The sequence below is a fragment of the Geotrypetes seraphini genome, chromosome 1, assembly GCF_902459505.1.
Source record: "Geotrypetes seraphini chromosome 1, aGeoSer1.1, whole genome shotgun sequence".
Lineage (NCBI taxonomy): Eukaryota > Metazoa > Chordata > Amphibia > Gymnophiona > Dermophiidae > Geotrypetes > Geotrypetes seraphini.
The window spans coordinates 396,596,883-396,622,403 of NC_047084.1; the positions used below are offsets into that span (position 1 = coordinate 396,596,883).

Sequence of the window (25,521 nt, forward strand, 5' to 3'; positions counted from 1 at the left end):
TTGCAGAAGTTAGATAGTTCAAGATCTAAAAGATGCTAGCACTGTCATCTTGAAATAGGGACACTGGATCATTTGTTGTTCTATTGTCCTTTGATACTCAACTTTTGGAAATCCATATGGGGACAAATCAATTTGATTCTGGAGTCTTCAATTCCATTATCTAATGAGGCGGTTATCTGTGGTACATTGCTGTCACCTAAGCCACCATTAGATAGATATAAAAGCAGACTATTTGCTATATTGACTGGGATAGCCATGCAAATGGTTACAAAGAACTGGAAAAATTGGGACAGATTTAATTACTCCTTTTGGTGGGATTCTTTATGTTTATGCTATAAATATGAAAAAATGAATGCAGAAATATCCTGTAATAATAAGATATTTAAATTAACGTGGGGTCCATTGAAAAATTTTGTTAACACTAATTAGCTAGATTATCCCCTTACAGTCAAACCTCAGTTTGCGAGTACCCGGTTTGCGAGTGTTTTGCAAGACGAGCAAAAACATTCTCGCAAAACTTGTCTCGCAAAACCGAGTGTTGACTCGATTTGCAAGCACCCACTCAGAGAACCGGCATCGCTCCCCCCCCGCTCGCAAAGGCCCCCTCCCCAACTCAAATCAGGCAGCACCCCCCCTCCCGCGCGAACTGGCAACCCCTGCCCAACCAACTTTAACTCACCCCCCCCCCCCCCATCTGGCACCAGCACAAGAACCGGCATCGCTCCCCCCCCACTTGCAAAGCCCCCCCCACTCAAATTGGTACCCTCCGTGCGAGAACAGGCACCCCCCACCCGACCAACTTTAACTCGCCAACCTGTCCTGGCACTGGCATGCAGCCCACAGGACGTGCCGGTGCTGCTTGAAGATTTTCTTCCTGCCTCTGCCGGCTTTGAGCATGCATCTGCACATGCTCAAGCTCTTCTAATTCTCCCTCTCGCCGAGAAAGGAATAAACTTATGAAAAACAAGCCAACATGGCTTCTGCAAGGGAAGATCGTGCCTAACAAACTTATTGCACTTCTTTGAAGGAATAGCAAACGGATGGACAAAGTGGACCCCATAGACATCGTATACGTAGATTTCCAAAAAGCCTTTGACAAGAATGCCTTTGACATAAATGCCTGCTATGGAAACTGAAGAACCATGGGATGGAAGGAGACGTACACAGATGGATCAAAAATTGGTTGGCTGGTAGAAAGCAAAGAGTAGGATGTGAAGGCCACTACTCTGACTGGAAGAGGGTCACGAGTGGTGTTCCACAGGGGTGATACTTGGACCGCTGCTGTTCAATGTATTTATAAATGATCTAGAAACAGGGACGAAGTGCAAAGTAATAAAATTTGCAAACAAACTATTTAATGGAGTTAGCAAAGTACATGCTGTTCCATCTGGTTAGCTTGTACAGAAAGGCTGCTTAGACTGTGAGAAAATATGTATTAAAATGGCTGTAGTGTCCAACATACACAAGGTATTTCTCCACCAGGTAATTCAGGTTATCCAACTCACTAGATACTCCAATGTCCATGGGTTCACAGCTTTGTAGCTGTGTCTCAGCTTCAGTCTCTAGCTCCTCTGACATGTTCACCATGTCCCAATCGTGGCTTATTTCCTCAGGCTTTAGTTGAGGAGGAGTGTGCTGCCTCTCCAGCTCACCCTGAAGCCTCCCCAGCTCCTCCTCCCCCCTGTGTCTCAGCTGCTCTGCTTTAACTCCCTTCAACTCGCCCCTCCCTTCTCTGAAGAGGGGGAAGGGAGAGAAATCTCTCTGCAGCTGTGTCTGTCTCTGTGACACCTTCCTATTCTGACTCTGGCCTTCTGGGAGCTGTAGTTTCTTAACTCCTGGGTTAGTCATAGTGAAGTCAGAGCGCTTTCAAAATCCGCAGGGCCAACCTGATCAGCTCTCCTGCATCGGGATTTCCTGCTCTTCTTCCCTAATTCAGTGTCAAAGCTAGGAAGAGAGCTAGATTTGTCACAACATGCATGATCAAGGGGCAAAACCAATAATCACTCTTTGCAATATTTTGTCAATGGCTCCCAAATATCCAGAAATGTCCTTGTTGCATAGCAATTATAGGTTCCATTTTAAAGACGTGACACAGAGACTTGACACAGCCTCAGTGACCCATTTAAATCATTTCATAACTGAGGTCCTGCTATTGGAATTGCTGCTCTCGATGGTTTTTTATAATGCACTTCATGCTCACGCTCAACATCATAGCAGATTCAGATCTCGATAAACAAGAAGGTAGATATTTTCTTATAATTGGCATCAGGTACCATGGTGCCTTTCCATATATTACTTCAAGTTTCAAGTTTATTAAAATTTTTGATATAAAAACGCAATATCAAATATTTTCAACTAGTCTTATAGCCCGTTACATTAACGGGTGTTAGAATATATGTGTGTGGGTTTTTTTTTTCTCTCTCTCTCTCTCCTTAGCCGCTTTCTGTATTTCTGTCTGTCTTTTTTTTTTTTTCCTTGGCTGTCCACTACCACCCCTTGCCTGCTCCCCCTGTCCATTCTCCCTTCCTTTTACCTCCCCTATGTCCTCCACCACCCCATCACTGCTCACCTTATCCAGCAGAAGCCCTTTTCCCTTTGTTTTACCTCCCCCTGTCCATCATCACCTCCTTCCTGCTCCCCCTGTCCAGCAGTAGGCCTGTCTTCATTTTTCTGCCCCCCTCCCTGTTCATCAGCACCTCTTCCCCTGTCCATCAACCCCTTTTCTGCCCCTCCATTTCCGTGTGTTGCAGCATTTCCCTCCCACCCCACTTCCCTGTGCAGTATTTTCCTCTCCCCCATACCTTCCTCTTGAATTCCATGCCCTACTTATGTTAAAATGTTTTCCGGGTTTCTGTGTTTGTTTGTTTTTTCCTTGGCTGTCCACTACCACCCCTTGCCTGCTCCCCCTGTCCATTCTCCCTTCCTCCACCACCCCATCACTGCTCACCTTATCCAGCAGAAGCCCTTCTCCCTTTGTTTTACCTCCTCCTGTCCATCATCACCTCCTTCCTGCTCCCCCTGTCCAGCAGTAGGCCTGTCTTCATTTTTCTGTCCCCCTCCCTGTTCATCAGCACCTCTTCCCCTGTCCATCAACCCCTTTTCTGCCCCTCCATTTCCCTCCCACCCCACTTCCCTGTGCAGTATTTTCCTCCCCTCCATACCTTCCTCCTGAACTGCATGCCCTACTACAACCGCCGCGGTCTACATCCGCCTCGGGGAGCGGGGGGGAGGAAGAGAGAGAGAGAGCTTCGGGCGGCCAGCAGCCGCCAAAGGCATTGAGCATTTCTGTCAAGGAAACATCCCTGGTATCTGTTCATTTGAAGAGGAAACATGGTGTTGTGGGAGTAAGGGAAAGCCGTAGCAAAGATTGGCTGCTGCGGCCTGCAGCCGCCGCCGGCCGACATCCGACTCGAGCCGCGGCGGCCGACATCCGACTCGGGCCGCCGCGGTCAACATCTGACTCGGGGGGGGGAGGAAGAGAGAGAGCGAGCTTCGGGCGGCCAGCAGCCGCCGCGGCCGACATCCACCTCAGGCCGCCGACAGCTGCCGCGGCCGACATCCACCTCAGGGGGAGGGAGAGAGAGAGCTTCGCGCGCATGCGCACTCCTATCTGCGGTGCCCTACAGCTCACAGAAAACGGACGCACGCTTAGGAAGTGCGCATGCGCGGCCTAGCATTTTATTATATTAGATGCATATAACAATAAAAAAATTTGGGGAGAGGACAAAATAAATCAATTTAAACAGGCAAACATACAATCAATATACACAATTAATAAGTGATACATAAGGAAAAAGGAGTGATTTATTAAAGAAAGTAAGAGAACATTTAAGGAAAAACAACATCAGGAGGGTAATTAAAAATGTTTTACAAATAAAACAAGGTCTAAAAATGAAAGGGAGAAGTTGTGACCTATATATAGATCTGGTTAAATATAAATATTTGAACCTGAGATTGTTGATAAAAGAGTTATCCTGTTTATGACTTGAATGCATCTTTGTATAGGTGGCTTTTTAATGTGCTTTTAAATTTTTCTAAAGAAGTTTCACCACGCAGATAAATTGGTAACTTGTTCCATAGCTGGAATGCGAAACACTACAGGTAGCCAGTGTAATTGCTTCAACACTGGAGATATATGTTCATAATGAGATATCCCAGTGATCATTCTTGCAGTCGTATTCACTACCTATAATGCCTGTATTTTGGACTTTTGACAGTCCCAACATCAAGGCATTAAAGAAGTCCAATTTCATGTTAACCAGACTCTATCACTGTTTTGAAATCTGGTACTTACAACATAGGATGTATCCTGGAAAGTATATGCATCTGAAAAAAGGCTCCCTTTACCACATGTAATATACTGTATATACTCGAATATAAGTCCTCGAAAGATGCATAGAAGGATATGGGCGACTAACCTTTTTTTGTTCGCCAGGTTACACCTGGCTGGGCCTCCGCGTGAACGGATCACCGGACTTAATGGACCTAAGGTCTGATCTGGAGATGGCAGTTCTTATGTTATTATATAAGTCGAGACCCCCTTTTTCCCCAAAAAAGGGGAAAAAATGGTTGACTCGAATATAAGTCATGCGGCTCTGTCAGGCTCGGCACCCAGCCCCCCTCCCTGCCAAGCTCTGCACCCAGCCCCCTTCCCCCGTCAGGCATTTTACCCAGCTCCGTTCCTGCCAGGCACTGCACCCAGCAGCCTTCCCTCTCTTCCCTGTCAAGCATTGCACCAGCCCCCTTCCTTCCTTCCCTCTCTCCCTCCCTCCCTGTCAGGCTCTGCACTCAGCACCCTCCATCCTTCCCCTGTCAGACTCTGCACCCTCCCTCCCGGCTCTGCCCCCTGCCAGTAAGGATGCCTCTCAGTACCGAGCAGCAGCGCCAAATTGCACTCCGGCATGTGCTGCTCAGTGGCCGAAGGAACTCGCGGCAGCCAGTTAGCAGAAGGGCAGGAACTTGGAAAGTTCGCTCCTGCCCACTGCACCTCCACTGGGGATCGGCAAGATGAGGTATGAGGCTAGGGCAGGGAGGGGGCAAGACTGCAGTGGCGGCCTGCAATAATTCTGGGAGGGGTGTATTGTTGGCCCGAATATAAACTGGGACCCCCATTTTTGGGCCCAAAAATCCCAGTTTTTATTTGAATATATACGGTATGCTCCTGCATTGTAAGTTTACTGTCCAAATATACTTCTAATAATCTCATACTTGAGAGGATGGACATGTTTACTCCCTTCACTTCTATATCTTTCAATTGTAATAATTTCTCATTATTACCAACAAACATTACCTCAGTTTTTAAGATAAAGTCAACATCAATCGGTTTCACTTCATCCAATTGCCTATCTTCTCCATGCTTGCTAAGTAAGCTAATGTATTTAGAATGTGCTAGTGATTAGAGCATTCTAAATGCCACACAACCCATTGTATACCTATGGGCTGCATGACATTTAACACACACTAATTCACATGCTATATCCGATATTGTGAAACCTGATTATTTAACATATCTTTATTTTAGGGTCAGACCTTCTCCAAACATCGCACTCATCATGGAGTTGCAAGCTTCTGGGGGATATGATATTTATGGGCAGGAAGTGAACCATTTAGTATCACGAGGTTGGACAAAAATGGATATCTTTGACCATCAAAATTGTGTAATTAGTGGACACTGGAAAGTCCCAATTCGTGTTCTTCCTGTGAAGCCATTACTGACTACCGGGGAAATGAATGCTGTGCCTCAGGTATAAAGGATATATTTTCCAAATATATTAAGATAAACTAAAATACAGTGGTACCTCGGTTTACGAGTGCACCGGTTTGCGAGTGTTTTGCAAGACGAGCAAAACATTTGCAAAATCGTTGCCTCAGAAACCGAGCATGGCTCGATTTACGAGCGCCCCCCCCCCCACGATCCGGCACCCTCCCACCGCGATCCGGCATCCCCCCAATGTGATCCGGCACCCCCCCAACGCGATCCGGCACCCCCTCGGCACGATTGGGCATCTCCCCCGCCACTTCTTACCCTCATCTGGGCACCGGCACCAGCATGTCCTGTGCTTGGTGCCGGTGCCCGAAGATCGGCCGATGCTCAAGGCCAGCAGAAGAGACCGATCTTCGGGCACCGGCACCAAGCACAGGACATGCCGGTGCCGGTGCCCAGATGAGGGTAAGAAGCGGTGGGGGGTGCCCAATTGCGGCGGGGGTGCCGGATCGTGGCAGGGGGTGTCCAGTCGCGTCGGGGGGTGCCGGATTGTGGCGGGGAGGTGCCAAATCGCATCAGGGGGGTGCTAGATCGTGGAAGGGGGTGCCCAATCTGGGGGGGTGCTGGATCGCAGGGGGGGCCTTCGTGGGGAGCAATGCCGGGTCTCGTGGGGGAAGGGGAACGCATCAAAGCGAGTTTCCATTATTTTCTATGGGAAACTCGCTTTGATAAACGAGCATTTTGGATTACGAGCATGCTCCTGGAACGGATTATGCTCGTAATCCAAGGTACCACTGTATTATTATTATTCTGAAAACCATTTTGGGTTCTTCAAAATAATTTGGAGTTTTAGAAAATGCAAAATAATTATTTTCAGAAAAGGACATTATACAGAAAATAATAGAAGTTGTTATACAGTATTGCATATGTCACAGAAACATAATGGCAGATAAAGGCCAAATGGCCCATCCTGTCTGCCCGTCCGCAGTAGCCATTATCTCTTCCTCGCTCCATGAAATCGCATGTGCCTATCTCAGGTTTTCTTAAATTCAGACACAGTGTCTGTATTCACCACCTCTTCCAGGAGACTGTTCTACGCATCTACCACCCTTTCTGTAAAAGGTATTTCCTTAGATTACTCCTGAGCCTATCACCTCTTAGGTTCATCCTATGCCCTCTCATTCCAGAGCTTCCTTTCCTCTCTAGCCTTTCTTCCAAAGTATACAGATTGATATCTTTAAGTCTGTCCCCATATGCCTTATGATGAAGACCAAGCACCATTTTAGTAGTCATCTTCCTTTTTATATTTTTCTCCAGAATTGTACACAGTATTCTAAATGAGGTCTCCTATGCACCCTAGCTTTTACCATCACCTTTCAACCTGTTTGGCCACCTTAAGATCATCATATACAATCACACCCAAGTCCCACTCTTCTGTTGTGTACATACTTTCTTCACCCCCCTAAAGTGTACTGTTCCCTCAGGTTTTGCTAGCCCAAATGCATGACCTTGCATTTCTTAGTATTAAATTTTAGCTGCCAAATTTCAGACCATTCTTCAAGATTCTTTCTTCATGTTATTCACACCATCTGGCGTGTCTACTCTATTGCAGATTTTGGCTGGCGGACAGGAAACAGAGGGTTGGAATAAAGGGCCATTACTCAGACTGGCAATGGGTCACGAGCGGAGTTCCGCAGGGGTCGGTGCTGGGACTGCTCCTGTTCAATATATTTATTAACAACCTGGAGGCAGGAACAAAATGTGAGGTTATTAAATTTGCGGATGACACCAAACTATACAGCAGGGTTGAAAACACAGAGGACTGCAAAGATCTCCAAAAAGATCTGACAGCGCTGGAAGAGTGAGCCAAAAAGCGGCAAATGAGCTTCAACATAGGGAAATGCAAGATCATGCATGTAGGAAAAAAGAACCCGATGTTCACTTACAAAATGGGGGGATCACCGCTAGGGGTGAGTAACCTTGAAAGAGACCTGGGAGTGATGGTAGACACATCATTGAAGGCATCGGCGCAGTGCGCCTCAGCCTCAAGGAAGGCAAACAAAATATTGGGCATCATTAGGAAGGGTATCACGACCAGGACGAAGGAAGTCATCCTGCCACTGTATCATGCAATGGTGTGCCCGCACCTGGAGTACTGTATCCAGTACTGGTCGCCGTACCTCAAGAAGGACATGGCGGAACTTGAGGGAGTCCAGAGAAGAGCAACTAAGCTAATAAAGGGTATGGAGGACCTCTCATATACGACAGACTGAAAAAGCTGGGCTTTTCTCCGGAAAAGGCGGAGACTTAGAGGAGACATGGATAGAAACCTTCAGGATCAAGAAGGGCATAGAAAGAGTAGACAGGGACAGATTTTTCCAATTAAGGGGAACCACAAGTACAAGGGGGCACTCAGAGAAATATGAAAGGTGCGGAGGAAGGTTAGAACAAACGCCAGGAAGTTCTTTTTCACCCAGAGGGTGGTGGATACATGGAACGCGCTACCGGAGGATGTGATAAGCAGGAGCACGATACAGGGCTTCAAAGAAGGTTTGGATAGGTACCTGGAGGACAAAGGGATTGAGGGGTACAGATAGGAGTAGAGATAGGTTATAAGGATAGAATTAGAGGATTAGAGGCAGTTACAAAATTAGTCAGGGACACTGTTCAGGCAATTAGGCCTGATGGGCCACCGCGGGAGCGGACCACATCCACCCTTCTCCAGTCCTCCGGTACCACTCCCAACTCTAGAGATTCATTGGGCAGGATGGACCTCTGGTCTGCCTCAGCGGAGGCAACTTCTTATGTTCTTATCCACAAAGAGGCAATCTTATCCGACAGCCCTGCAGCAATATCGTTTATAAAATGTTAAAAGAACAGGCTCAAGAACAGAACCTTGAAGCACACCACTGGTAACATCCCTTTCCTCAGAGCAATCTCCATTGATCATTATCCTCTGTCACCTTTTACTCAGCTAGTTCTTGACCCAGCCCGTCACTTTGGAACCCATCCCAAGGGCACTCAGTTTATTTATTAGACATCTGTATGAAACACTGTCAAAGGCTTTGCTAAAATCTAAATACACCACATCTAGCATGTTCCCTCTATCCAATTCTCTGGTAACCCAGTCAAAGAAATTGATCAGATTTGTCTGACAAGACTTACTTCTAGTGAATGGATTCCAGAAACTTCACCATTCTCAGTTTTAAAAGTGTTTCAATTAATTTGCTTACCACAGAAGTCAGACTTACCGGCCTGTAATTCCCTACTTCTTCCTTACTTCCACTCTTGTTGAGAGGGACCACATCCACCCTTCTCCAGTCCTCCGGTACCACTCCCAACTCTAGAGATTCATTGAAAAGGTCAGTCAGCGGAGCCACCAGAACTTCCCTAAGTTCCTTTACCACCCTCGGATGTACAGTACACCATCCGGCCCCATCACTTTGTCTACCTTTATTTTAACTAGCTTCTCACGAACACTACCTTCTGAAAATTGATCAGGGTCTACCACTATTCATGTTTGTCTTATATGGTCCCACTCCTGGCACTTCAGCCGTGAACACAGAACAAAAATATATGTTAAGCTATTGTCACAGTGCATCACCAGGCCAGGCCGTGCCCAAGCGGGAGTGGCCAAAAGAGCCCAGAGCACACGGTGCTGACCGGGCGGATTATCAGTAATAATTGGAGTTGATGGATCAAGTAAAAAACACCCAGTTCTGCTTCCAAAACAAAATTCTTTATTCCAATAGGAACTTCAGCTTTCAAAACCCACAATTGCATTCACCGTTCAAAAAGAAAAATAAACTTGTATTTCCCAATTATAGTCCAAAATGACTCTTCTTCTCAGTACTATAGTCCATAGATTCCCAAACTACTTTCAAAATGTTTTCTGGCAGTTGGAACAGTCTCTTGCTGGCAATCACTTCTGGCAGCTTTAGACTGGATCCGCCTCTGAACTCTGGATGCAGAGCTCAGGGCAGAAGGGACCTCCTCCCACAATGACCGTTGGCTGTGGTCCCTCCCAACTAGGACCCACAATCCAGTCTATGAAAACAAACCCCAAAAGGAAAAAGGTCTCCAACTACTGCCAAGGCTATGCAGTGTTAATTGCTCCAGCCTAGAAACTTTGTGGTTCTTGCCCAAAGGAATGCAAGGACCCCTCACAAGCCACTAAGGCTTTCAGTAACCTTTCTTTTGCCTTGAGGTTACAGAGACAACCAGCCCTTTAACTAGCACAACGAGTCCCAGTCTAACTTCCTTTAAACCCCATCAGTTTCCTTAGCCCACGGGTCAGAATCAACATTTCCATCTTTGAAGTCCATGGCTTCTTCCTGGTCTGAAATGTCTTCCCTATCTGAAGCTTCCCTCATGCATTCAGCTAACATTTCAGCTTCCATAAAGTTAGTTCTGACCTGGGTGTTAGGCTGAGGTATGCTGTTGCGTGCCCTTGGAACTGGCTCCTATCTCCATTCTGTCTCCTCTGCTCCAATGTGGTTTGGTTCAGTGGCTGCCTCCTTTCTGATCACTGCTGCTGGTCCCTATACGCCTCAGGATAATGAGCAACAGGTGTGGCTTGTTCCTGGCTAAACTGAGGACTAGAATGTTCCTGGTGTTGCTTGGAATTGTATCCCCCATGAATATTAGGAGATGGGTGGTGCATCCTCCCCCTAGGAACAATATCCTGAGTACTTTTAGTTCCACTAACCCATTGTTCTCCCTTCTTTAACTCAGGTAAAAACAAATAGGTACTTCCTTGCTCCTCACTGAACCTTCCTTGTCTGACTGTAGTTCTGGGCTAAGGTGTTGGTGTGAGTAGTGTTTTATCTCTTTGGGAAAGTATTTTCCTTTGCCTAGCCCTAGGTGTCGTTTCACTACTCAGCTCAATCACAGGGCCTGTGACACTATTCAGCCTTTTCTTTATCAGCTTCTACATATTTTTCCCCTTCAATACAGTTATAGAAATGTCAAGTAGTAAAAGTATTAATAGTAATTTATTGGACTAAAATACTTAAGAAAACGACAGTAAACAAATTGAATAAACAAAGTTTCTAAAAGCATTCTGTACCTTAATTAGTCTCTAGCCTTAATCAGTCTCTAGCCCTTCCCCTGATGACCCTAGGAATTCTTTTTGAAGGGTATGGATAGTGATAAGTGCTCTTATTCCTCAGCAAATGCACACCCCTTCAATCCAGTCCAAATGCCTCTCTTTCTTTTTCCTCCCCATTTGTTACCCCAATTATCTTCTTTCCTTCCCCACTCTCTTCTTACACTTCTTATCTCTTTCATTCTCCCTTTTTCCACATTCACTCATTTCTCAGCTTGGTTTCTCTCTCTCTAATCACTCATGTCCCAGACCCTTGACCAGGGCTGGATTAAAGGATAGGCCCAGTTGGCACATGCCTAGGGCCCAAAATTGTTAGGGGGCCCGCTGAAGGAGGGCAAAGAGAGAGCCTTTTTTTTTTTTTTTTCCAAACGGCGATGGGCGGCATCAGCATCGTACCTCCCTCGCAACACAATTCAAGATCGGCAACGGGCCCTCCCCCCCCAGCACTCAAGATTGGCAACAGGCCTCCTCCTCCCTGGGCATCAACAGCACATAAGATAGGCAACATGGTGCTCAGTCCAAAGCTTCCCTCTGACTCAAACTGCCTGGGCGGAAACAGGAAGCTGCGTCAGAGGGAAAGCTTTGGGCTGAGCACTGCGTTGCCCATCTGATGTGCTGTTGATGCCCGGGGAGGAGGAGGCCTGTTGCCGATCTTGAGTGCCTGGGGGGAACCGTTGCCAATCTTGAATGCCGGGGGGGCCCGTTGCCAATCTTGAGTTGCATCGCGGGGGGGAGGGGGGAAGAGCATTGCCGATCTTGTTGCCAAAATCGGAAAGAAAGAGATGAAGGGAGAGAGATGGGCCTGTGGTGGATGGAGAGATTGAGAAAAGGGGGCAGGTGATGGAAGTGGGGGGAAAGAGAGAAAAGGGGAAGATGATGGAAGTGGGGAGAAGGGGAGAGACAAGAGGGCAGATTATGGAAGTGGGGAGAAGGGAGTGCAAATGCTGAATGGAAGTGGAGAAAGAGAACAAATATTGGATGGAAGGAGAGATAAATAAAAAGGACATATGCTGGATGGGGGAAGAATTTAGAGTTAGTGAGATAGTGGAAGGGTGAAGGAAAGGGGTGGCATGCTGTGGGTAGACAGTGAAAAGAAGGAAACTGAGGACTGCATAGTAAGAAATAATTTTTTTTTTTTTAATATCTTTATTCATTTTTAATCTTTCAACAAGTGTACAAATTAAAACCATACAAATTCTTGTAATCATCACTTATAAATCTATCAATAAATACAACAGTTGTATATATAAAAACCCAAGACCCAACCCCCCTCCCTCTTATATTAAGAAAGAATTTAATTTAGACAGAGGCAGAAAATAAAGAAGGAAGACCAGAGAACAGGGAAGGAGACAAAGATATCAGATCTGAGCGGAGGAAATGAGAAGAGAGAGATGCTAAAAACCACAGGGGGAAGGGAAAGAGAGATGAAAGGAGAGAGATGCCAGACCTTGAGGGAACAGAGGGAAGATGATGGATGCCAGATCATAGGATGGAGGGAGTCAAGAGGAGAGATGGCAGGGGGAGACAGACATCTGTAAGGGGCCGACAGTGGAAGGAAGAAAGAGAATGACAAGAAGATGAGGAAAGCAGAAACTACATGACAAAAGGTTGAAAAAATTATATTTTTGTGCTTAAGCATAAAGTAGTATTATAGCTGTGTTGATAAATGTTTAGAAATAGAAAATGGAAATACGATGATCATTTTATTGGACTAATTTTAATACATTTTTGAATAACTTTCAGAGACCAAATTCTCCTTCCTCAGGTCAGGACAGGATATTGTAACAGTAGTATACTTTACTGATCTAAAGAAAGAGGGTTTGACCTCTGAAAGCTAATTAAAAAATGTATTAGTCCAATAAAATGGTATCTTATTTTCCATTTTTTGTTGTTAATTTGTAAAGTGATTTGTTATTTCTCTTTTTTTCAAATTTACATCTGCTATCTTTATATTTTGTTCAGTATTGGGGGATATGCACTACTGTTTCTTCATCCCCTAAACTGTACCGTTCCTTCAGTTTGTAACACAAGCCAGCATGCTGAATGCTCTGCACTGCTCCAAAGGGCACAAAATTCCTATGATCATCAGAACAGCGCAGAACATTCAGCCTGCCAGCCAGTGCTAAAAACCTCTTCCATGCTTTTGTAAAAAAAGGTGGGGGGGGGTTAGTTTGTGATTACTTATTCCATACCAGTTGAGGGTGGTTCTGTGTCCAGTGTGTATGAAAGACATGGGGGTCCTTTTATCAAGCCGTGCTAGCGGGGTTAGCGTGTCGAACATTTCATCACGCGCTAAATCCCGCAGCCGGCTAAAAAACTAACGCCTGCTCAATGCAGGCATTAGCAGCTAGCGCGGCATTACGCGCGTTAAACCCCTACCACAGTTTGATAAAATGATCCCATGGTTTTCTGTTAGCATTGACCAGCCTTGCTTGGCGAAATGCATCAGGCATGGTTCCTGGGAGCACCTTAAATAAACCTGATTTGAATCTCCTTATTGTCTGCCGATCATTTGTTCCATGTTGGATTCTTTGGTGGACCGCTTGCCTTGTTGTTTTGTTGCAAATTAACATACATGGAGTGGAACGTACCAGAGGAATTACAGATTTGGATGTTTATACCTACATATGAGTTAAAGTTGGACCACAGAGTGAGGCAGTTGAGAGGATTTGCAAACTTAGATATTAATATAGACTTATGTTTTGGATAGTATTACTGCTGTACAATGCATTTGAACACTTTTATATACGTATGGAAAGGGTTCAGAGTTAAAGTCCTGGGCAAGTAGGTGGGAAGGGAAGGAAAGGGGGATTTGTTCAGAGATGTTTGGGGCTTGCATTAAACTTAAATTACACTGGCGCTGGTATGGTAATCTTTGTTGTTTGTTTTTAATTTTAAAATAAAAGAAAAAAAGAAATACATGTGGAAATAAGTGAATAAGAAAACAGGTAAATGAATGGGGGTGGGGAGTGGGCGGGGCAGGGCCAGGGGGGCCCAGTGTCCTTGTGTGCCTAGAAGCCCTCAAAGAATTAATCCTGCCCTACTTCAGGTACAAACTTGAAAGGCAATTCTATAACTTAGTATGTGTAAGCTAATAGAAAAGTTACACTTATGTGTGTAAGTGCAGTACAACCTATAAGGCTGCATATAAGCACATGTGCACATAGCATATAACTGCAAAGGGCTGTACATGTGTGCAAAGCAAGGGAGAGTTGTGGGCATGGCTGCTACTCTCACCCTAAACTTACTGAATGCTATAAATTATGCACATTGCATGCTGCATTTAGGTGCACTCAATTACACCTGCCATTGACGAGGCATGACTGGATGTGGCTACATTTAATCAAACCATTGCAGGTTTATGCTAATATTATATAATAGAATCCCAGTTTCCAGACACTGTTACTGAGTGTGTGTTAGGTGCATCGACTTGTGTTTGAGTCCTAGCAACTTGATGAATTACATATCTAAAAAGAAATTAGTTTTGTGCTAGTCTGATAAGTTCCTCCAGTGTCATCCCCGTGATTGTTTTCAACACATCCAGCTATTTGATAGCAGGTCGCCCTCTTCGCCTGATTCCTTTGATCTTCCTAAACATGATGTCCTTCTCCAGTGATCTCTCTCTTCTGACTGTGTGACCATAATAAGTTTCAAGTTTATTTAGTTACTTTGATTACCTCGCATAGTCCAAATCCAATGCGATTTACACAAGTTCCAAAATTATGTAAAAATATTAAAAACCAACAAACATAACATTCATTACTAGTACAATAGTACATGTAAGGAGGGAAGGAGTTAACAACAATTAGCATAAATACAATTTAAAAGAAAAAAAATTAAAATTGAAGATAAAACAAGGGGAGGGTTAAGTCACAAAAGGTTTGGGAACAAATACCCGCTTGATTCTATTAGATCGTCTTCCTGAAACTATTATACTAGGCTATGACAAATCTATTGGAAAGCGTCCTTGAATAGCCAGCTCTTTAGGAGACTTTTAAACTTGCTAAGTGATTTTTCTTCTCTTATATTGAGTGGAAATAAATTCCAAATTTGTGGAGCTGTGACTGAAAAGATTATATCTCTCTTAGAATATATAACTTTTAAGGAAGGTACTACTAGCAGGGCTTTGTCTTCAGATCTTAAGGATTTTATGGGGGAATATGGTATTAGATATCTTTCTAAAAATATGGGAGCTTTATTTTTTTTTTTAATTCTTTATCATTTTAAAATGTTTAACAAAATCAAAACATTTTGTACAGAAAGATTGTCAGATCAGACACAAAATAACAAGAAATCATTTATATAATATTGAAAAATTCTAATCAAACAATCTCAAGTCCTCTATACTGTGATCCAAGATTTATATGAGTGAACTTAAGGAAATCAATTTATTAAATCTCTACAAAAGAAACGGTATCGTATGACTGGCTTGAGGAGTTTATTCTATTATCCAATTTGATGTTACTATTATTATTATTATTATTATTCTTTATTCTTATATACCGCCATACCCAGTGAGTTCTAGGCGGTTTACATCAATTAGCAAATGATCTGCATTGAATAGCAGATTTACAACAAAATTAGAGGTAGGTTTACAAAATTAGAAGCAGATTTACAGCATTGAATAGCAGTTTTACAACAAAATTAGAAGTAGGTTTACAAAATTAGAAGCAGATTTACAGCATAATTAGAAGAATTTTTGACAGAAAATTGCAGGCCGAATTACGATAAATTACAGAGATTTGCCGCAGTCAGCCGTGAAGTTACAGCGATTCTTAACTGTCTGCACAGAGGGCAGGTTTACATCAATATTACAGAAATTGCAGGTTTGACCGAGCTAGGTAGGGGAGGTAGAGAGTGGGGGAGGGAGGGGGGGACTGGTGAAGGAGGAAGGGGGGGGGGGCAGCGGTGGGGTAAGTGTCCTGTGAGGTGAATGGGTTATTAAGGGTCGTGTTTGCTGAAAAGGTACGTTTTTAGTAGTTTTCTGAATGATAGGTAAGTGGGGGCCTCGAGTATCATCTGTGCTAGCCATGGGTTCGACTTGGCTGCTTGGAAGGCAAAAGTTCTATCCAGGAATCTTTTGAGAGGGCAGTGTATTGTTGTTGTAGTTATTGTTGTTGTTCCTTCTTTTTCCAAACGTTTCAGTGTCAGAAAAGCTGTAAGTTGAGCTGGTTCAAAAAACACATATTTATTATCTCGATACCTTATTATGCATTTACATGGGAAACGTAAAAAGAAAATACCACCCAGCTGTGTAACTCCTGCTTTCATCATAAGAAATTGACGCCTGCGGTTCTGAGTTTCTCTATTAACGTCTGGAAACATTTGAATTTTCAAACCCAAAAACTCTTTATCCTTGTTCCTAAAAAACATTTTTAGAATCCAATTCTTGTCCGGCAACAACACCACAGATAGCAAAAGAGTTGCTGGTTTAGCCAAATCTTTATCTGATGTTTCCAGGATTGCTGTCAAGTCTTGTTGAAGGTCTTGTGTTTCGTATTTCTTATCCTCCGATTGTTGATACCTTGCTTTAATAGGCAAATAGTATACTCGAGTGAGAGGAGGTAATGATTCCTCAGGAATATTAAGAATCTCCATAAAATACCTTTTTATCATCTCTCTCGGGTTTATAGATAGGATTTTAGGAAAGTTCAACAATCGTAGGTTATTAGTCCGATAGTTGTTTTCCATAGTTTCCAATTTTCTTCTAATAATTTGATTATCTTTTATTATTGTAGATTGAACTTGTTTGATCGTTTTAACTTCATTTTCAAATTCTCCCACTTTTTCTTTAATATTCGAAATTTCCTGTTTATTTTCCTCTATTGTCTGTTTTTGAATTTTTATATTCTTTTCGCCTTCTTTAATTTGTTTAGTTAGTGAGTCTCTGATCAGGATAATTGCACACACGCGTACTTATAACTATTCTAGGGTTGTAAAATGAAATGACAAAAAAATAATGATGCAAAATATTTTAATAAAATCCAAAATCTTATTTTTTATTAGATATCAATATTAGATCATAAGAGTACTCAATTAATTGATTAGCAAATCAGTTGAGTATCATTTGCATCAGAGAATTATTACAGAAGCCAAAAGCTGGCCTTGCTCATAAAAAATTCCAACGTTTTACCAGTTACACGTCCATATATATCCTAAATGACGACATTCCTTCGTTACAATCCATCTGCAGTCTAATTGGTTCACATTATTTATTCCCATATAAGGCTAGCTTCATATAGGTGTGTCACAAATTACATTCTTATATCTAAAAAAGTTACATTCTCACATTAAGCTTACATATTTTATAAAAAGAAGAAATACATAGACCAATATTATAATATACTTACAAAACTCCTCAGATTCTACATCCCTTCCTGTAAATATCAGTGTGTCTTTTCTATTCTGAGATCTTTGTCTCATTAAGACTGCACAACGAAAAGATGGAAAAGAGCAGGTACCCCTCCCATCAAGATTCTACGTAAAAAAAGTTGCTCAAGGTCAGAGGTCAAACACCATCTGTTGCCTTATCAGGATCTCTTCAGGATTTCAGATATATGAAAATCAAAATAACATATATTCCTAATCTATATTGGTTGTTAACATATATTCCTAATCTATAGCTACCTAAGAAAATTTCTATTATGTAATTTTTCCTAACTTTCTGACATTTAATTTTGGATCAATTCATACCATGATACACATGTGGTTTAGATTTGTCCTTAGCAAACTCAAGTCATGGCAAACCAGGGCCCTCTGCCTACATTTCCCTGAGGATTGGCCTAGTTCAGGCTGGTCACTCTAACACAAAGAAGCTCTATAAACTTAAGCTTCCCATCTGGGGTACATTTGATATGGTAGTCATCAATCACAAAATGTCTTAGCCTGCCTCCCTATATCCGTCAAGCATATGACATATATCAAATCCATATGTTAACTTAAAATCCCTGTTTTAAAACTTTTTTTTATTTCTGATCATTTTATTCCAGCCTATCCAATTTTCATGTATGCATTTATAGCTACTAATCCACATTCTCACTTGCTCTTGGATTAGGCCCTATCTATCAACAGTTTTTTTTTCTAGCTAGTAAATCCTGGTGCAATGTGAGAAAGTGTAATAGCTGAATTTTTTTATTTCATGTTTGCTCACTCGTACCTGTCCAGGTAAACTAAGCTGGCCCACCTCAGAACTACTTAAGGCATAGGACAAGGTCCTGATTCTCCCAGTTTAGAAACTAAGTCCCAAATTGAGTCAAGAGTCACTTCAGCTGGCTTTTCATGTTTAAAGAAAGTCTCATGTAAAGATTGAAAAGGCTCACCTTGACTGCCTTCTGTCTGTTGGTCTGGATTTTCTCCTCCTTCTGCTGTATCCACTGGAGCTATCTCTGGGCTTAACAAAGCCATAGAGACTTCCCCTTGCTGGCTCCCCGATGTTACAGCCTCTCGGTCAGGGAGTGCTGCAGCTTCTGGCCCACTCCTTTCGCGTGGGGAACTCGCACTCAGCGGTGGGGGAGGTGGATTCCTCTGGTCGGGGCTCAGCGTGGTATCCAGCCCCAGGACTTCCGGTCCGGCGTCACTCCACGTCGCAGAGTCCAGCGGGCGACTCCCCGACGCCACTGACTCCCTCTGAAGTCGCTGAAGAAAATGTTCTATTGAAGCGAGAGGGGGGTGTTCAAGACGCCGCGAGGCTGCAGTGGCACTCTTACCCCGTCTCTTCGGCATCGCGACCGACAAAGAATCTAATCGCTGTAAAGGGTGAAAGCGGAAATTCTCTCAGCGTCTCACCAGACACCGGTACAAATCGCCATCTTGGATCCCCAAATTTGGTGAAAATATGGGAGCTTTATTAATAATTGTTTTATATGTGAGTAAAGCTATTTTGTAAGTGATTCTGTAGTTTACTGGTAGCCAGTGTTCTTCCTTTAGGAGCGGTATAACATGATCAAATTTTTTCTTTTTCTTAATTTGTTTTATAGCAGTGTTTTGAAGAATTTGTATTCTGTGTATCTCTTTTAAAGCAGCCCCTTTATAAAGGGCATTGCAATAGTCAATTTTTGATATTACTAGTGAGTAGATTAATGTGTTTAATGCTGCTTCATCCAGAAAAGTCGATAATGATCTGATCATTCTTAGCCTATAGAAACATGTTCTTACTAGTGAACTAACTTGCTCATGATAACTAAGCTTTTGATCTAATATGACTCCAAGAATCTTCACCTTAGTAACTGTTTTGAGGTTAATTGTGTTCATAATTATATTGGTTCCTAATTCCTGTCCCTCCCTACATGGAAAGAGCATGGTTTCTGTTTTGGATGTATTCAGGGATAATTTATTATCATGTAGCCACCTAGCTATTTTAGATAGTTTCTCATTAATTTCTGTAATATTTACAGCTGAACTCGTGTCTACAGGGTACAGAAGTTGTACATCATCAGCGTAAGCAAAGGGTATAAAATCCAGTGACTGACTGAGAGTTAATAGTGGCGCCATAAATGCATTAAACAGTAATGGGGATAGGATTGATCCCTGCGGAATCCCAAAATTTGTTGGTTTTAAGTTTGCTGATGATCCGTTGAATATTACTTTAGAGGATCTTTCATTAAAGAAAGATTGAAACCATTGTAGAACAACTTCTGAGATTCCCAAGGATTCTAATCTGCTTAAGAGCAGATGATGATCAATCATATCGAACGCTGAAGATAAGTCTAAGGATATAAGGAGAACCAAAAATATAGGATAGAAGAAGTTAGTCCTATTAGAGAATGCTCGGTAGAGCAGTGCTGTCGGAATCCTGTTTGATGTGGATATAGTGCTCTCATTTTCTCAAAAAATTCAGAAACTTGGTTAAATACTATTTTTTCAGTTATTTTAGCTATGAATGGTATTTTTGCTATAGGGCGGTAGTTTCTAGGATCATCTAGATTCCCCTTTGCATCTTTCGATATAGGTTGAATGGTAGCATTTTTCCATTTATAGGGAATAATCCCTTTCTCTAGGGAACTTGAGATTAGTTGATGTATATATTTACCAAATATATTTTAAAAAATTTTCAGAATACTTGGAGGAAGTAAATCTTCTTTATTGCCTTTTAAGTTTAATGAAACAAACAGATTTTTCATTGTATTGTACTGATGGTAGAGAGAAATAGGAACATTTTGACATTGGGATATGGGAACCTGAAGATCTATTTCTAGGTCTGAATTGTTTACAAATGTCTCTTATCCCTTGAATTTTTTCTAGAAAGAAGTTTGCCAGATCTTGTGCTGTAAGGGTGCTGATTACTCCTTGTATAGTTCGTGGTTTAAAGATTGTTAAAGATTTTAAAATATTAAATAAGGTTGCGGAATTATTTGCTGTTCTAATACGTAATCCATAGTATGTTCTCTTTGCCTCATTGATTTTATTTTTGTAATATTGTGCTTGACTCTGGTATCTAGCTTGATTGGCCAGTGTTTTTTTTCCGCGCCATTTTCTTTCTAAGGATCGTAATTGTTTTTTGATAAATGATAATTCGTTAGTGTACCAAGGGTTCTTTTGTTTTTTTACTGAGATTGTTTTTGGTACTATTGGGACAAGTTTGTTTAGTACTGTGTTGCAAAGATTTTCCCATTGACCTATTTGTTCATCCATTGACATCTTTGTAACATCTGCAGTAAATGGTTCAAGTACTGAGTTCAAGTTTGATTCATCTAAGCTGCTATAATCACGGTACGTGTAAGTTTTTTCTGAGTATCCCTTGTATACGACATTATTCTCGTAATACAGTGTAATTTAGACTATGGTCCGACCATGGGACAGGCTCTATTTTTGTGGGGGAAAAAATCCTGGTTAATTTTTGGGGGGACTAATATCATATCTATTGTGTGTCCAGCAATATGAGATGGTTGGGAGACTTTCATCATTAAGTCTAAATTAAATACAAAATTAGATAACTCTGATGTAAAGGGATTTTCTGTGTTATCAAAATGAATATTGAAGTCTCCTAGTATTAATATGTTTTGCGATATTGTACTGAAGTCCATAAGTAAAGCTTATAGGTGTGAACACAGGTCTCTAGTACTAGGGGGTGGAATATATAAGAGAAGTATGTTAAGATCTGGCTTAGCATTAATTTTAAATTGCACGTACTCTATTAGAGCCTTAGGTGGAGATTTTTCGAATTCTTTGGCCATCTTTTGCTTAAATATTACTGCTATACCTCCTCCCTTTTTGCCTGAGCGATGGTTAAATTGAAAAGTGAAGCTAGGTGGACAAGCATAGTTGATGTAAGCCTCATCGCCATCTAGTAACCATGTTTCTATAATACACATTATGTCTATTGATTTTTGAATGATTAGTTCTTTGATAATCTGACTCTTACTTTTTATAGCCCTTGCATTTATAAGACCTATTTTGATTTGTTTAATTGGTTGGTCTTTAGTATTAGTCAGCATAGATGTTATTAGGCTATTGTGATTCCTAGTATGTGTTGAAACATATCTGCCTGTGTTAGTAGGTCGATGTCCCCAGTGAACTGGAATATTTACGCCTCCAATTTGTCCCTCTTCCGTTTGTAATTTCGCTGAATTCATTATGAAAGTGCCAATTGATAACAGAAGAAATAACAAGTGGGCTTTACTAGTGACGCTTGCCAAATAATTCCTTTTAGTTACCCATTTGGCTCGCATATAAACTCGCATACAAAGGAGCGAACTAAGGAGCATAACATGCTCCTTAAGCGCGCTCCTTTGGCGTGCGCCGCAAGAGGTGGCTTTAAATAGTTCATGTACTGGGCTTGAAGATAGTCATACCTTCATCATTTAGGCTTGAGTGGCATAGGTGTTCCCTATTCAGCATTAGGGCATCTACAAAAGGGCGCCTGGTGATAGAATTGCCCAATTAGAAAGTAAGTCCTTTGGGGACTGGAAGATAACTACTATACTTCGTACCTAAATGTAACTTGCTTTGAGTTATTACTAAATAAAGAATGAGCTAAATTCAAACCCCCCTTCATAAGAACATAAGAAATGCCTCCGCTGGGTCAGACCCGAGGTCCATCGCGCCCAGCAGTACGTTCACGCGGCAGCCCAACAGGTCCAGGACCTGTGCAGTAAATTTCTATCTATACCCCTCTATCCCCTTTTCCAGCAGGAATTTGTCCAAACCTTTCTTAAACCCCAGTACTGTACTCTGCCCTATAACTCCAGGTGTCCACCACACGTTGTATAAAGAAGAACTTCCTAGCATTAGTTTTGAATTTGCCGCCTTTCAACTTTTCCGAATGCCCTCTTGTTTTTTTATTTTCTGAAAGTTTGAAGAATCTGTCCCTCTCTACTCTCTCTATGCCCTTCATGATCTTGTAAGTCTCTATCATATCCCCTCTTAATCTTCTCTTTTCTAGGGAAAAGAGTCCCAGTTTTTCCAATCTCTCAGCGTATGAAAGGCTTTCCATCCCCTTAATCAGTCGTGTCGCTCTCCTCTGAACTCTCTCGAGCTATGCCATATCCTTCTTAAGGTACGGTGACCAATACTGGACGCAATACTCAAGATGTGGACGCACCATTGCCCGATACAGTGGCAGGATAACTTCTTTCGTTCTGGTTGTAATACCCTTCTTGATTATATCTAGCATTCTATTCGCTCTCTTAGCAGCCGCTGCGCACTGTGCTGTCGGCTTCATTGTCATGTCCACCATCACCCCCAAGTCCCTTTCTTGGGTACTCTCATTCAAAAACATCCCTCCCATCGCATAATTATACCTCGAGTTTTTGCTTCCCACATGCAATACTTTACACTTCCCAACATTGAATTTCATCTGCCATCTCTCTGCCCATTCCCCTAGTTTGTCCAAGTCTCTTTGCAATTCTTCGCAGTCCTCCTTTGTCCGAGCTCTACTAAATAGTTTGGTGTCGTCCGCAAATTTTATTATCTCACACTTCGTCCCTGTTTCTAGATCATTTATGAATATGTTAAAAAGCAGTGGCCCGAGCACCGAGCCCTGCGGAACACCACTCGTGACCTTTCTCCAGTCTGAGTAGTGGCCCTTCACCCCTACCCTCTGTTTCCTACCTTCTAACCAGTTTCTGATCCATCTATGCACGTCTCCGTCCACCCCATGGTTCTTCAATTTCCGGAGTAGACGTTCATGAGGCGCCTTGTCAAAGGCTTTCTGGAAATCTAGGTATATGATGTCTATGGGGTCTCCTCTGTCCATTTGTTTGTTAATTCCTTCGAAGAAGTGCAGGTAGTTAGTCAGGCACGATCTTCCCCTGCAGAAACCATGTTGGCTGTTTTCAGAAGTTCGTTTCTTTCAAAATGTTCATCGATGTTTTCTTTTATCAGTGCTTCCGCCATTTTCCCCGGAACCGAGGTCAGACTCACCGGTCTGTAGTTTCCCGGGTCCCCTCTTGATCCCTTTTTAAAGATGGGCGTAACGTTGGCTATCTTCCAATCCTCCGGAATCACACCTGTTTTCAGAGATAGGTTGCAAATTTACTGCAGTAGTTCCGCTATTTCCTCCTTTAGTTCCTTCAGAACCCTTGGATGGATTCCATCCGGACCCGGCGATTTGTCAGTTTTTAGTTTTTCTATCTGCCTGTGCACCTCATCAAGGCTCACTTCCATGGATGTTAACTTTTGTGCTTGATTTCCCTTGAAGATTTGTTCAGGTTCCGGTATGTTGGTTGTGTCTTCGCTTGTAAATACCGATGAAAAGAACGTGTTAAGTCTTTCTGCGACCTCTTTCTCTTCCTTCACCGCTCCCTTCCGGTCTCCGTCGTCCAGTGGTCCCACCTCCTCCCTAGCTGGCTGTTTCCCTTTAATATATCCAAAGAACGGCTTGAAATTTCGTGCTTCCCTGGCTAGCCTCTCTTCATACTCTTTTTTGGCTTTTCGAACCACACGGTGACATTCTTTTTGATACTTTCTGTGATGTTTCCAGTTTCCCTCAGATTTGTCCTTCTTCCATTTTCTGAATGAGTTTTTCTTATTGCCTATCGCTTCCTTCACTATTTTAGTTATCCACGCCGGGTCTTTTGTTCGACTCTTGTTGCACCCTTTTCTGAATTTGGGGATACACAGATTTTGCGCCTCGCTCACTGTATTCTTGAAAAAGGACCAGGCATGTTCTACCATATGCCATATTTTGGAAGTGTTCCTAAGTTTCTTCTTTTCCATTCCTCTCATTGCTTCGTAGTTTCCCTTCCTGAAGTTAAAAGTTGTCACTATGGTTCTCTTTCCTTTCAGTATTCCTATTTCCACCTTGAACTTGAACGGGTAGTTGAAGTCTCCCATAATAACTGTGTTACCGCTTTTGCATTCTCGCTTCATCTTGGCTTCCATTTCTTCATCGATTTCTCCGGTTTGTCCGGGTGGACGATAGTATAGACCTATCTTTATTTCAGGCCCTTTCCTTCCTGGTATTTTAACCCATAGCTATTCTAGCTTGTTGGCCGTCTCTGCTGTGTCCATTCTTGTCGATTGTATGCTTTCTTTTATGTATAGTGCTATTTCACCACCTTTCTGTCCTAATCTGTCTTGGCGATAGAGTTTGTACCCCGGCAGTGCTGTATCCCATCTGCTTTCCTCATTCCACCATGTTTCAGAGATTCCAATGATGTCTATGTTCTCTGCAATGGCCATGGCTTCTAATTCTCCCATTTTGTTTCTTAGGCTCCTTGCATTAGTATATATGCAATTTAGCTCCTGGAATTTTGTTGCCTTCATTTCCTTTCCCTGTGCTTCGGTCATTAGATTCTTCTCTTTGGTTATGATCTTTCTAATCTCCTCTCCTTTGTTAGTCGACTCCTGTAATTTGTCCCTTGTTTCATCCCAGCCTTTTTTCTCCTTAGTATCTTCACAAGATACCTTTTTCCGAATCATCGACGCTTGGTCGACTGTCGGCTTTCCCCTTCTTGTTAGTTTAAAGCCTGTTCTATTCCTCTCTTGATGTTGTTTGCTAGAAGTCTAGTTCCCGCTGCGCTCAGGTGCAGTCCATCTCTCCTGTAGAGCTTGCTCTTGCCCCAGAACGTCGTCCAGTTCCTCACAAAGTGGAATCCTTCTTCCTCACACCATCTCCTCATCCATGCATTTATTGATTGTAGTTCCTCTTGCCTTTTCACATCTGCCCTCGGCACCGGTAGGATCTCTGAGAACGCTATCTTCTGGGTCCTCATCTTCAGCTTCCTTCCCAGAATCTTGAACTGTTCTATCAGTGTGTTTCTTCTATAGTCCCTCCTGCTGACATCGTTCGTCCCGATGTGGATCATTACTGTAGTCTCTTCCATCTCCGCTCCTTCCAGGATCTTTCCAATTTTGTCCACGATGTCCTTGGCTCTCGCTCCCGGGAGGCAGGTCACCAGTCGGTCCTCTCTCCCTCCTGCTATGTGGCTGTCCACATGCCTCAGGATCGAGTCCCCCACTAGGATCGCTGACTTTCCCTTCTTCAATGTTCGCTTCGGTCTCAGGTCGATGTCCTCGGTATGCTTCTCTCTTTCTTCCTCTGGGCATCGACTGGTCAATTTCTCGCCTTCGTGCGTTTTTCCTCCGGCGGTGTCTTCTTTGTGGTCTTCTGTTTCTTGCTCTCCCTTCGATGTTGGTGTAACTTCTTCTTTCATCTGAAGTTCGTTCTCTTCCACCCTCTTTCTGTATGCCTCCTCAATGAATTTCTCGAGTTCCTTGACTTCCTCCTCGATGTGCCTCTCGCTCATGAAGTCTTTAGTTGTCCTGATTG

At 42.8% G+C, this 25,521-nt stretch overlaps 1 protein-coding gene across 2 annotated transcripts in view; it reads left to right on the top strand.

Annotated features, from left to right (window-relative positions):
- LOC117347239 (coiled-coil domain-containing protein 17-like) overlaps positions 1–25,521 on the top strand; it is a 488,260-nt gene that overhangs the window by 397,049 nt on the left and 65,690 nt on the right. For both annotated transcript variants that reach the window (XM_033917895.1, XM_033917903.1), the window contains one exon: positions 5,522–5,744. In XM_033917895.1, coding sequence (XP_033773786.1) covers positions 5,522–5,744 — 223 coding nt within the window. The remainder of the gene's footprint in view (positions 1–5,521; positions 5,745–25,521) is intronic.